General features: G+C 44.7%; 1 protein-coding gene across 1 annotated transcript; it reads left to right on the plus strand.

Annotated features, from left to right (window-relative positions):
- Positions 1-606: 606 nt before the first annotated feature.
- Positions 607-12,515, plus strand: LOC139574821 (E3 ubiquitin-protein ligase synoviolin-like). Its single transcript, XM_071399750.1, has 16 exons — positions 607-1,078; positions 2,862-3,007; positions 3,105-3,197; positions 3,513-3,665; positions 3,834-3,882; positions 4,301-4,404; positions 6,121-6,247; positions 6,741-6,840; positions 7,036-7,101; positions 7,310-7,426; positions 7,624-7,784; positions 9,651-9,800; positions 10,081-10,224; positions 10,434-10,617; positions 10,707-10,810; positions 10,967-12,515. Exons 2-16 carry the CDS (start codon positions 2,876-2,878, stop codon positions 11,164-11,166), a joined length of 1,884 nt encoding a protein of 627 aa, XP_071255851.1. The 5' UTR covers positions 607-1,078; positions 2,862-2,875; the 3' UTR covers positions 11,167-12,515.
- The last annotated feature ends 412 nt before the right edge of the window (positions 12,516-12,927 follow it).

Genomic DNA, 12,927 nt, shown 5'->3' on the forward strand with positions numbered 1-12,927 from the left:
AGTTCATTACTGAATGTTTTGAACAGGTGACAAAGCTAGAAACATCACACTTCTCAGAGGAGAACTCATCAATAAAGTTGTCAATGATGCTGGGTCGATTCTCTGTACATACAGTGTATGTTCAAGTGACAGAATGACTTTCTGTATTCATTAACCATTTTCTTTTTTTGTATCTTGTGGAAGTAAGTTTGTGTAGGGTACAGTTAGTGGCATTATTCTGATATGACTGAATCAACTTCATTAGCACAAAGTTAACCGGTAGTGGGTAACAGTGACTACATGTTATTCACCTGATTTATATTATTTTTTTAAATCACTTTTGTGCCTGCGTGTCTGTTGTCACGACAACTATTGAAAAACAAGCATGGGTGGGTACTCTAGTTGCGATGCTGACATTTTAATGGTGCGGCACTACAGTCATTACGGTTAATAAAACCCATCATTTGATTGGCGCTAGTACGTGGTAGGAAATCAACTTGCCAGACCACCATTGGTAAAATATATATCCCTGTTCATCTATTGGTCCGCGTTGAGTTACCGTATGTCTACTAAAATATGGTCTTAACTGTCACCAGGGTACAAATCCAATGCCAAAAAATAAACCGGGGTACGCTGGTGTGAAAACCCATGCACTCCCATTTAGAACAGTCAGTTAGCTAACGGTAGCTAGCTACAACACTAACGGGAATTCTGCAAATCGAGTGTCACGGTTTCTATTGGAATGCAACGTCAGTTAGCTTGCTATCTAATAGCTTTTCTTCGTTTAACAGCCAACAAACGTTTTCCATCGAACGCATATACACTTCAATCTCTTGGTTAGCGAGTTTGGATTTCCCCGGAAGTGAGGTGGCCACTTGGAGGAGCAAGCCAAAGATAAACACGTATCGGAGACTCAGGCGTCTTTGGGGCTGGGGTGTAAATGTTAGTAAAATAGACAGCGAAATGCTTGAAGGGAAAAGTAATTGGTCGTAATATAGTTGAGGGACTTGATACATCTTGTAATCATAGTGAACGCCCCAATCAAAGCGTTGGAACAAGCTCAACAAGTGCATTCCGTGACAAAAACGACATCGAATCCGTGAGTAGCTAACGTTAGCTAGCTATCTAGCTGTCCATATTAGTTTCGCACTGCAGTGACATTACTGTACAGCTAACTACTAAAATAGCTGGCTATGCAGAGAAAGAGCAGCCAAGCTAGCTGTCCCTTCCAGCCCAGATTAGTTAACACATCCCCTCAGCTATAACATTGCATTGTTAACTAGCTAGGTATTGGCTGTCTTGTTAGCTATCTTATTAACTTGTCATCCGATACATTTACCTAGCTTGGTAGATTAAGTATGGCATATCAACAATGCAGTTTTAGTTTGAACGAAATTAAGGCTTGATTCAATTGAGTGAAGATGTCAATCTAGACTCAACAAAAATGTAAACGCAACATGTAAAGTGTTGGTCCCATGTTTCATGAGCAAAAATGAAAGATCCCAGAAATGTTTCATACACACTAAAAGCTTATTTCTATGAAATTCTGCGCAAATTTGTTTACATCCATGTTCCTGAGCATTTCTCCTATGCCAAGATAATATATCCACCTGACAGGTGTGGCATATCAAGAAGCTAAACAGCATGATCATTACACAGACCCCCCCCCCCAGTACCCTGCTGCTACTCGCTGTTTATTATCTATGCATAGTCACTTCACCCCTACCTACATGTACAAATGACCTCAACTAACCTGTACCCTGCACACTGGCATATCTAATGCATTGTTAACTCACCCCAGTACCCTGCTGCTACTCGCTGTTTTATTATCTATGCATAGTCACTTCACCCCTACCTACATGTACAAATGACCTCAACTAACCTGTACCCCCGCACACTGGCTCCGGACGGGTACCCCCTGTATATAGCCTCGTTATTGTTATTTTATTGTTACTTTTTATAATTTTTTACATTAGTTTATTTGGTAAATATTTGTTAAACTCTTGAACTGCACAGTTGGTTAAGGGCTTGTAAGTAAGCATTTCACTGTAAGGTCAACAATTGTTGTATTTGGCACATGTGACAAAATTTGATTTTGTTGGGAACAATAAAAGGCCACCCTAAAATGTGCAGTTTTGTCACACAACAAAATGCCACAGATGTCTCAAGTTTTGAGGGAGCGTTCAATTGCCATGCTGACTGCAGGAATGTCCACCAGAGCTGTTGCCAGAGAATTGAATGTTAATTTCTCTACCATAAGCCTCCAACGTTGTTTTAGAGAATTTGGCAGTACATCCAACTGGCCTCACAACAGCAGACCACGTGTATTGTGTCGTGTGGGTGAGCGGTTTGCTGATGTCAACGTTGTGAACTGAGTGCCCCATGGTGGCGGTGGGGTAGTGTGGGCAGGCATAAGCTACGGAAAGCGAACACAATTGCATTTTATCGATGGCAATTTGAAATGCACAGATATACCGTGACGAGATCTTACGGCCCATTGTTGTGCCATTCATCTGCCACCATCACCTCATGTTTCAGGATAATGCACAGCCAGCCCCATGTCGCAAGGATCTGTACACAATTCATAGAAGCTGAAAATTGTTTCAATTGACTTATTTCCTTGTATGAACTAACTTTGTAAAATCTTCGAAATTGTAGCATGTTGCGTTTTTATATTTTTGTACAGTTCAAACATTGCTCTGTTTACACTTGCCCCTAGGCAGCTGTCAACATACATGTATTTATTCAGTGACTGTTACTTGTTAGTTAGCTATCTAGTGAGCTATAAGGAAGAAATTGGATTATCCAACAGCCAGGATTATGAAAAGACAATATCCTAACCTACTCTACATTCTGATTGTCGTCCTACCACACCGCTGTAGATACTGCCTACACCATGGTGCGTGCAGCCCTGGTGACTGCCACCAGTCTGGCTCTGACTGGCGCTGTGATTGCCCATGCCTACTTGCTCAAACACCAGTTCTACCCCACTGTGGTCTACCTCACCAAGAGTAGCCCCAGTATGGCAGTGAGTACACAGTAGTTCTCTACATTCCCCTGTTTGATATGTTTGTCAGATGTATGGTCTGTAACGTGGCTTTCCCTCCCTCTCCTCTTTGTGTCAGGTGTTGTACATCCAGGCGTTTGTGTTGGTGTTTCTGTTGGGAAAGTTCATGCGTAAAGTCTTCTTCGGACAGCTGAGAGCTGCAGAGATGGAGGTATGGACCAATTTAAATGGTATTTCAATGTTTGTTTACTCCTGCTTGGTTTATTAGATTACCAGATCTGTATTTCTCAACAACTGACACTGGACTTCTATGTAATGTAATGCTGTTGTTGCTTAGGCCTGTGATGCAACCATCATACCCTCTACTCATTCCTGAGCTGTGTTGTCTTGGTTACACATCCACCATATTTGTTAGACTGATGCTGGAAAGGAAAATCTGAAAACAAAATGTCAACGCCAGTACAGGTTGGGTCAGTATGATAGTGTAAAAAGGTTATCACTAAGATTCAACTTCCTCTTCCTTCAGCATCTGATAGAGCGATCCTGGTATGCTGTCACAGAGACGTGTCTGGCCTTTACCGTGTTCAGGGACGACTTCTCTCCCCGCTTCGTTGCCCTATTCACCCTGCTGCTCTTCATCAAGTGCTTCCACTGGCTGGCTGAGGACAGGGTGGACTTTGTGAGAGGCTGTTACATGTTAAACACATTTGTATAGATATTTCACATAGTTCAGACATTTTCGTTACTTTACAAGAAACATGTTTACCATCTATAAAGTGACAATGAATGTGAAAGGAAAGCACGTGTCTTGTCTGTTCTGATGGTATTTTCCCACCTTCTCACTCAGATGGAGAGAAGTCCTAATATATCCTGGGTCTTCCACTTCAGGGTGCTCTGTGAGTATGGGTTATATCTTTTCAAAGTGTTAAAGGCCCACCCAGTGATATACAGTATCTTTGTAATGGGCCCTTCACTGGTTTACAGTACAGTATGGGTTATACTGTCTTTTAATAGACCCTACAGTGTATATCAGTACTGTAATTATTACTACTTATTGGAGTGTTACTGATTTAGTCACAGCTATGTGAAACTGGTGTTTTTAGTACCAAGTGTGTTTCTTAAAATAAAGCTATATGCAAATATATCAGACTGATGCACCTGGTGCACACCAGTAAAACAACACATCGACATTGTAGCTTGATAATGCAACTGGCATATCTGGGCAAGAACGTCTAGGCCTGTACTAGTGTGTTCAGTCAAAATGACTGGGAGGAATGGACAGATTATCTAAATCATTGTGTCTCTCTCACACAGCTCTGATGGTGTTGCTGGCAATCCTGGACTTCCTGTTTGTCAACCATGCCTGTCACAGTATCATCACACGAGGGGCCTCTGTCCAACTAGTCTTTGGATTTGAGGTTTGTTAAACTATAAATTGTCATTTTCTGAATCTGTCATGTGACACTTTATTCCTATATGCCTGCTATATACACTGCTCAAAAAAATAAAGGGAACACTTAAACAACACAATGTAACTCCAAGTCAATCACACTTCTGTGAAATCAAACTGTCCACTTAGGAAGCAACACTGATTGACAATAAATTTCACATGCTGTTGTGCAAATGGAATAGACAAAAGGTGGAAATTATAGGCAATTAGCAAGACACCCCCAAAAAAGGAGTGATTCTGCAGGTGGTGACCACAGACAACTTCTCAGTTCCTATGCTTCCTGGCTGATGTTTTGGTCACTTTTGAATGCTGGCGGTGCTCTCACTCTAGTGGTAGCATGAGACAACAACCCACACAAGTGGCTCAGGTAGTGCAGTTCATCCAGGATGGCACATCAATGCGAGCTGTGGCAAAAAGGTTTGCTGTGTCTGTCAGCGTAGTGTCCAGAGCATGGAGGCGCTACCAGGAGACAGGCCAGTACATCAGGAGACGTGGAGGAGGCCATAGGAGGGCAACAACCCAGCAGTAGGACCGCTACCTCCGCCTTTGTGCAAGGAGGTGCACTGCCAGAGCCCTGCAAAATGACCTCCAGCAGGCCACAAATGTGCATGTGTCTGCTCAAACGGTCAGAAACAGACTCCATGAGGGTGGTATGAGGGCCCGACGTCCACAGGTGGGGGTTGTGCTTACAGCCCAGCACCGTGCAAGACGTTTGGCATTTGCCAGAGAACACCAAGATTGTCAAATTCGCCACTGGCGCCCTGTGCTCTTCACAGATGAAAGCAGGTTCACACTGAGCACATGTGACAGACGTGACAGAGTCTGGAGACGCCGTGGAGAATGTTCTGCTGCCTGCAACATCCTCCAGCATGACCGGTTTGGCGGTGGGTCAGTCATGGTGTGGGGTGGCATTTCTTTGTGGGGCCGCACAGCCCTCCATGTGCTCGCCAGAGGTAGCCTGACTGCCATTAGGTACCGAGATGAGATCCTCAGACCCCTTGTGAGACCATATGCTGACATATGCACATTTGTGGCCTGCTGGAGGTCATTTTGCAGGGCTCTGGCAGTGCACCTCCTTGCACAAAGGCGGAGGTAGCGGTCCTGCTGCTGGGTTGTTGCCCTCCTACGGCCTCCTCCACGTCTCCTGATGTACTGGCCTGTCTCCTGGTAGCGCCTCCATGCTCTGAACACTACGCTGACAGACACAGCAAACCTTTTTGCCACAGCTCGCATTGATGTGCCATCCTGGATGAACTGCACTACCTGAGCCACTTGTGTGGGTTGTAGACTCCGTCTCATGCTACCACTAGAATGAGAGCACCGCCAGCATTCAAAAGTGACCAAAACATCAGCCAGGAAGCATAGGAACTGAGAATTTGTCTGTGGTCACCACCTGCAGAATCACTCCTTTTTTGGGGGTGTCTTGCTAAATGCCTATAATTTCCACCTTTTGTCTATTCCATTTGCACAACAGCATGTGAAATTTATTGTCAATCAGTGTTGCTTCCTAAGTGGACAGTTTGATTTCATAGAAGTGTGATTGACTTGGAGTTACATTGTGTTGTTTAAGTGTTCCCTTGATTTTTTTGAGCAGTGTATTAGAAATTTTCATGGTCTTGATGAATCAAAGCAGTTGGTTATACTTCAGCACAGTTCTCAGAATAATAACACTGTTGTTGTTTAGTATGCCATCCTGATGACAATGGTGCTCACCACCTTCATCAAGTACACCCTCCACACTGTTCACCTCCAGAGTGACAACCCCTGGGACAACAAAGCAGTCTACATGCTCTACACCGAGCTCTTCACTGGTATGACACCTATATCGCTAAAGATGCTCTTCACTGGTATGATACCTTTATCGCTAAAGAGATGCTCTTCACTGGTATGACACCTTTATCGCTAAAGATGCTCTTCACTGGTATGATACCTATATCACTAAAGATGCTCTTCACTGGTATGATACCTATATCGCTAAAGATGCTCTTCACTGGTATGATACCTTTATCGCTAAAGATGCTCTTCACTGGTATGACACCTTTATCGCTAAAGATGCTCTTCACTGGTATGATACCTTTATCGCTAAAGAGATGCTCTACACTTGCTATGCAACTTTAAAGGTCCAGTTTCTTGGGTCCACATTGAGCTTCGTTAATTCACATTAAGCCACATTTCTTAGAATGAAAAGCATGTTCATTGAGCATGTTTTTGTCCAAGACTAGGCTTGTTTTGGGTCCAGGAAACTGGTCATATATAATATAACATTCCACTTCAGTAAAAAATCTCTCCACTCTTCCCTCCCAGGTTTCATCAAGGTCCTCCTGTACATGGCGTTCATGACCATCATGATAAAGGTTCACACCTTCCCCCTATTCGCCATCCGGCCCATGTACCTGGCTATGAGGTGAGCAACACCGCTACTCTAAACTCTAGATTAAAGATACCGTTCTAGAATTCTTAGACCTGGAAGCCAGGGCTCTCTGAAGACTCCATTTGTTACCCGGCCAACTGATTGTCTGCTCTATCGTTTTGTTGTTATTAGAGACAGACGTAACCATTAGAACACTTGAATTTCTGGATTCTGTCCTCTGTTCTTTAGGCAGTTCAAGAAAGCAGTAACAGATGCCATAATGTCGCGGCGAGCCATCCGCAACATGAATACACTGTGAGTGTGCAATGCATCTGGGTTCTGTTTGTTTGTTATTTTAGGTATCCACAATGGAGAAAAAAGAAATCGTGTTATTTTAGGTATCCACAATGGAGAAAAAAGAAATCGTTCCTCTTATTATATTCATCATTTTAGGATGGAAAAACATTGACTAAACATCAGTGGACTAGTCCATGGTCAATGAACTCTATGTGTATCTCTGCAGTTACCCAGATGCTACTCCTGAAGATCTGCTGGCTTCAGACAACGTGTGTATCATCTGTCGTGAAGAGATGGTGACTGGAGCCAAGAAACTTCCTTGCAACCATATCTTCCACTCTAGGTATTTTATGGATACATCTACGCTATACTTATTTTAGACAGAAAGGTATCAGAAAGTAGAAAATAAGATAACATTTTTGATATTTGACATGTCATTTTTGTCCCATTTATTGTTTTGGCTGGTCCTGTTAGTTTTCTGCTGTTTATGTCACCAACTCTGTGTAGCTAACTAACCTTTTCCTTCATTTTGTATCCCAGTTGCCTTCGCTCCTGGTTCCAGAGACAGCAGACGTGTCCTACATGTCGTATGGATGTCCTCCGGGCCTCTAACCCCAATCAGCCCCCCACCCCAGCCCCTGCCCAGCCCCCTGCCCCAGCAGCACCCGCCAACGCCCCTGTCCCTGGACCACCTGGGAATGGTGGGTAGCACCATACAGAGCAACACGTCCATTGTCTAACGTCAAATATCGCAATGGCTTCATCTGCACTGATAGTTAAACTGGAACAGGTTAAATATTTAGATATCTGATAGTAACCTAGTAGAAGTTTCATGAAGTTACTATATATCTGATAGGAACCTAGTAATAAGCTCAGCAAAAAATGAAACGTCCTCTCACTGTCAACTGCGTTTATTTTCAGCAAACTTAACATGTGTAGATATTTGTATGAACATATCAAGATTCAACAACTGAGACATGAACTGAACAAGTTCCACAGAAATTGAATAATGTGTCCCTGAACAAAGGGGGGTTCAAAATCAAAAGTAACAGTCTGTATCTGGTGTGGCCACCATCTGCATTAAGTACTGCAGTGCATCTCCAGATTTGCCAGTTCTTGCTCTGAGATGTTACCCCACTCTTCCACCAAGGCACCTGCAAGTTCCCGGACATTTCTGGGGGGAATGGCCCTAGCCCTCACCCTCCGATCCAACAGGTCCCAGATGTGCTCAATGGGATTGAGATCTGGGCTCTTCGCTGGCCATGGCAGAACACTGACATTCCTGTCTTGCAGGAAATCACGCACAGAATGAGCAGTAATGGCTGGTGGCATTGTCATGCTGGAAGGTCATGTCAGGATGAGCCTGCAGGAAGGGTACCACATGAGGGAGGAGGATGTCTTCCCTGTAACGCACAGCGTTGAGATTGCCTGCAATGACAACAAGCTCAGTCCGATGATGCTGTGACACACCGCCCCAGACCATGACGGACCCTCCACCTCCAAATCGATCCCGCTCCAGAGTACAGGCCTCGGTGTAATGCTCATTCCTTCGACGATAAACGCAAATCCGACCATCACCCCTGGTGAGACAAAACCGCGACTCGTCAGTGAAGAGCACTTTTTGCCAGTCCTGTCTGGTCCAGTGACGGTGGGTTTGTGCCCATAGGCGACGTTGTTGCCGGTGATGTCTGGTGAGGACCTGTCTTACAACAGGCCTACAAGCCCTCTTCAGCCTATTGCGGACAGTGTGAGCACTGATGGAGGGATTGTGCGTTCCTGGTGTAACTCGGGCAGTTGTTGTTGCCATCCTGTCCCGCAGGTGTGATGTACCAATCCTGTGCAGGTGTTGTTACACGTGGTCTGCCATTGCAAGGACGATCAGCTGTCCATCCTGTCTCCCTGTAGCGCTGTCATAGGCGTCTCACAGTACGGACATTGCAATTTATTGCCCTGGCCACATCTGCAGTCCTCATGCCTCCTTGCAGCATGCGGAAGGAACGTTCACGCAGATGAGCAGGGACCCTGGGCATCTTTCTTTTGGTGTTTTTCAGAGTCAGTAGAAAGGCCTCTTTAGTGTCCTAAGTTTTCATAACTGTGACTTGTAATTGCCTACCGTCTGTAAGCTGTTAGTGTCTTAACGACCGTTCCACAGGTGCATGTTCATTAATTGCTTATGGTTCATTGAACAAGCATGGGAAACAGTGTTTAAACCCTTTACAATGAAGATCTGTGAAGTTATTTGGATCTTTACGAATTATCTTTGAAAGACAGGATCCTGAAAAGGGGACGTTTCTTTTTTTTTCTTCTGAGTTTAGTTTCATGAAGTTACTAGACACCTGATAGAAACCCAGTAATAGTTTCATGAAGTTACTAGATACCTGATAGAAACCCAGTAATAGTTTCATGAAGTTACTAGATACCTGATAGAAACCCAGTAATAGTTTCATGAAGTTACTAGACACCTGATAGAAACCCAGTAATAGTTTCATGAAGTTACTAGCTGTAAACTGGGTTGACTCCCAAGCGGCTGACTGACATGCGTCCTCTTGTCCCCTTGTCTCATCTAGTTGGCCCTGGAATGATGCCCCACTTCCCCCCAGGGCTGTTTCCTTTCTGGGGCCCCTTCCCTGGAGCGGCCCCCCCTGCTGGTGCTCCTGGTGCCCCAGGAGCCACAGAGGTCCCTGGGGCCACAGAGGCAGCTCAGACTCAGGGAGCTGGTGAGTCTCATTTCTACTCTCTGGTACTTAGGCATCTGTCAAATTGTCAGTCTTATCTTTTCTGAATGGGAGGGTAGACGCAGACCAATCTTCACATTCTAGTCAATTAGAGGTTTCCCTGACCTAGATGACGAAAATGGCCCGTTCAATAGAGATTCTCAATTGAGCATGCTTTTTGGTCCAGGACTAGACTTTCTCTGGGTCTGGAAGACCAGCCCTAAAGTGTCTCTCCTAATATTCTGTGAACATTGAAGTCATAATTTCTCCTTGTGTGAATCAGGCACGGGTCAGTCTACTGGGGCCAGTACAGTCGGTGCTGCTCCTGCTCCAGGAGGCCCTATGCCTGGGTTCCCCTTCCCCTCCTTCCCACCCCCACCGTTCCCCTCACCTCCATGGCTGACTATGCCACCACCTCCACCGTTTGGTAAGATCTGGATTCATTCCTACTTACTCCTTCACTTATAAAGGAAGCCTCCATCATGAAAATAGTATTGTAGATGGGACACCATTTTCAACATTTCTAGCAACAGTTTTCTTATTTACCCTGTTGCCGAGGGAGGGCTAAGATGTTCACAAATCTGTATTAAGGCTGGCATCTTGAATAACCTTGTTATGCTGTGTGTTCTGTCCCAGTGTCATCCATGCCCCCTCCTCCCCCGGCCCTGTCCACCATGTCAGAGGCTGAGCTGAGGGAGCTGGAGCAGGAGGGCCGTAGAGGCCTGGAGGCCAGACTGCAGTGTCTCCACAACATTCACACTCTACTGGACGCTGCCATGCTCAACATCCACCATTACCTCACTACCGTCGCCACGCTCACGTAATGATGCCTTGTTTTCATTTTTATGTGGGTCAACATTTCCCTTATTGTTTAGCATATGATTATCATACTGCTCCTTTGCTCCTCAGTCCTCCTCAGTCAGAAACCAGCAGCGCTGCTGGCGAGGCCAGTGGATCATCTCCTCCCTCCACTAGTGCAGAAACCCAGGAGAATGACTCTCAGAGCAGTACAGGTAAGTCCTCCTATTGACTGACTGATATTCTGAAGTGAACATGAATCATTTTGTAGGAATCCGGACTAGCTGTTAGTGGGATTTTGAAGCGGTATGTTTTACACTGTAGACACATTTTCTCACTTTTGTTTCGCTCCTCTGTCTCTTACTCTCCAGCCGCTGAACCCGAAGCTGTGAATGGGGCCACAGGTTTCTCCCAGCCAGACTCTACCACGTTGGGCGACAGTGAAGACAAGCGCGATGAAGAGGAAGGAGATGGAGAGGAAGTCGGCGACGACGGAGAGCCCAACCCTTCAGAGCTGAGGCGCCGTCGTCTCCGCAAACTCGAGACCACACCCCCTCCTCCTGACCACTGATACATGCCTACTGATGCATTCTGGGAACTGACTTATCAATCAATACATTATTGATTACCAATCAATAATAAGAGATGTATTTTATTTTTCTCTTTTTCCCTTCCTGGCTCTGTGTTTTGTGCTGTTTAAACTCACAGCCGAGAGAGAAGAAGAAGGAACAACTGTTGTTCCACAACCCTTTTGTTGTTGGAACATATTAAAAACAAGATTTATTTTCTTTTTCAACTGCCTGACATCTTATGATCCATATGCAGGTGTTTTGTTCCACCACTCTTCACCCAATACTGAGGAGTGATATTCAAACACACAGACCGAACTTCTTCAAACACAGACCTGACCGGAGATCGGTATTATTCAAATGCGGACCAGACTTCTTCAAATGAAGACCGGACCTCAGACCTGATTTCTCTAAATAGACCTGACCTGACTTCTTCAAATGCAGACTGGACCTCAGACCTGATTTCTCTAAATAGACCTGACCTGACTTCTTCAAATGCAGACTGGACCTCAGACCTGATTTCTCTAAATAGACCTGACTTCTTCAAATGCAGACTGGACCTCAGACCTGATTTCTCTAAATAGACCTGACCTGACTTCTTCAAATGCAGACTGGACCTCAGACCTGATTTCTCTAAATAGACCTGACTTCTTCAAATGCAGACTGGACCTCAGACCTGATTTCTCTAAATAGACCTGACCTGACTTCTTCAAATGCAGACTGGACCTCAGACCTGATTTCTCTAAATAGACCTGACCTGACTTCTTCAAATGCAGACCGGACCTCAGACTTCTTCAAATACAGACCTGACCTAAGACCTGACTTCTTCAAATGCAGACCGGACCTCAGACCTGATTTCTTCAAATACAGACCTGATCTAAGAGCTGACTTCTTGGTCAGTGACAACAAAGTGGACAGTGTTTTAAATCTCAGATCACTGCTACTTCTCCTTCTACCGTGGAGTCAATCCAACTGTGAGAGGTTGCTTTTTCTTCGTCACTGTAAAATGGATCCCCCTTACTGTCCTGCTTGTCAGACCGTGTTACAGGGAGGTCTGACCCTTTTTGAGTTAAAGGAAGCGATGTCTGAAATGGGCACCCTATTCCCTATGTAGTGCATAGGTCTCTGGTTGAAAGTAGTGCACTATCTAGGGAATAGGGTGTAGCCATAGCGTCCTGAGTGATGGAGGTTATACTTTTTGTTTTTGTAATTTCTGATTTCTCAAGATTTTGCTGCGGGCGGGGTTATTATAACTTAATAGGAAAGTGGGTTGATTTAACCTGTACATACTGTAAAGTTTTACTAGGATGATCTGTACATACTGCAGAATAAACCATTGAAATGAAATGTTGCTGTTGTCAGAGCTCACGTCATGTCTTTGTTGGGGTGTACTACATCGACGGGTTCACTATCAGGAGCTGAATATTCATGGCTGGGTTGACTATTAGGAGCTGAATATTCATGGCTGGGTTCACTATCAGGAGCTGAATATTCATCTCTGCTATCTAGGAAAGACAGACCAACACAAACTACTCAGCTGGTGGCAAACCTGTTTCCTCTTCGTTTTTCACATTTACTATAGTGGTAGTGTAGGGGATCTTCAATCAATCCATAGCATTGACAATTTGCTCTACAGCGCTATTGACAATTAAAGGCAATGTTCCCGGAGTCCCAGAGTCTGCATTCACGGTAAACGCTGCATATGTCAGCTCAATAGGAAATTACCTTTCATTTTAAGGCGATGGCTCCGCGATGTGAATTGA

The sequence above is a fragment of the Salvelinus alpinus genome, chromosome 4 (genome assembly GCF_045679555.1).
Source record: "Salvelinus alpinus chromosome 4, SLU_Salpinus.1, whole genome shotgun sequence".
Lineage (NCBI taxonomy): Eukaryota > Metazoa > Chordata > Actinopteri > Salmoniformes > Salmonidae > Salvelinus > Salvelinus alpinus.

Bases quoted from the DNA above. Each gene is read 5' to 3' on its own strand.
- LOC139574821 (XM_071399750.1), top strand. From the start codon at position 2,876: ATGGTGCGTGCAGCCCTGGTGACTGCCACCAGTCTGGCTCTGACTGGC. The intron at 3,883-4,300 runs GTGAGTATGGGT...TCTCTCACACAG, and splicing joins CTTCCACTTCAGGGTGCTCT to CTCTGATGGTGTTGCTGGCA. The intron at 9,801-10,080 runs GTGAGTCTCATT...TGTGTGAATCAG, and splicing joins AGCTCAGACTCAGGGAGCTG to GCACGGGTCAGTCTACTGGG.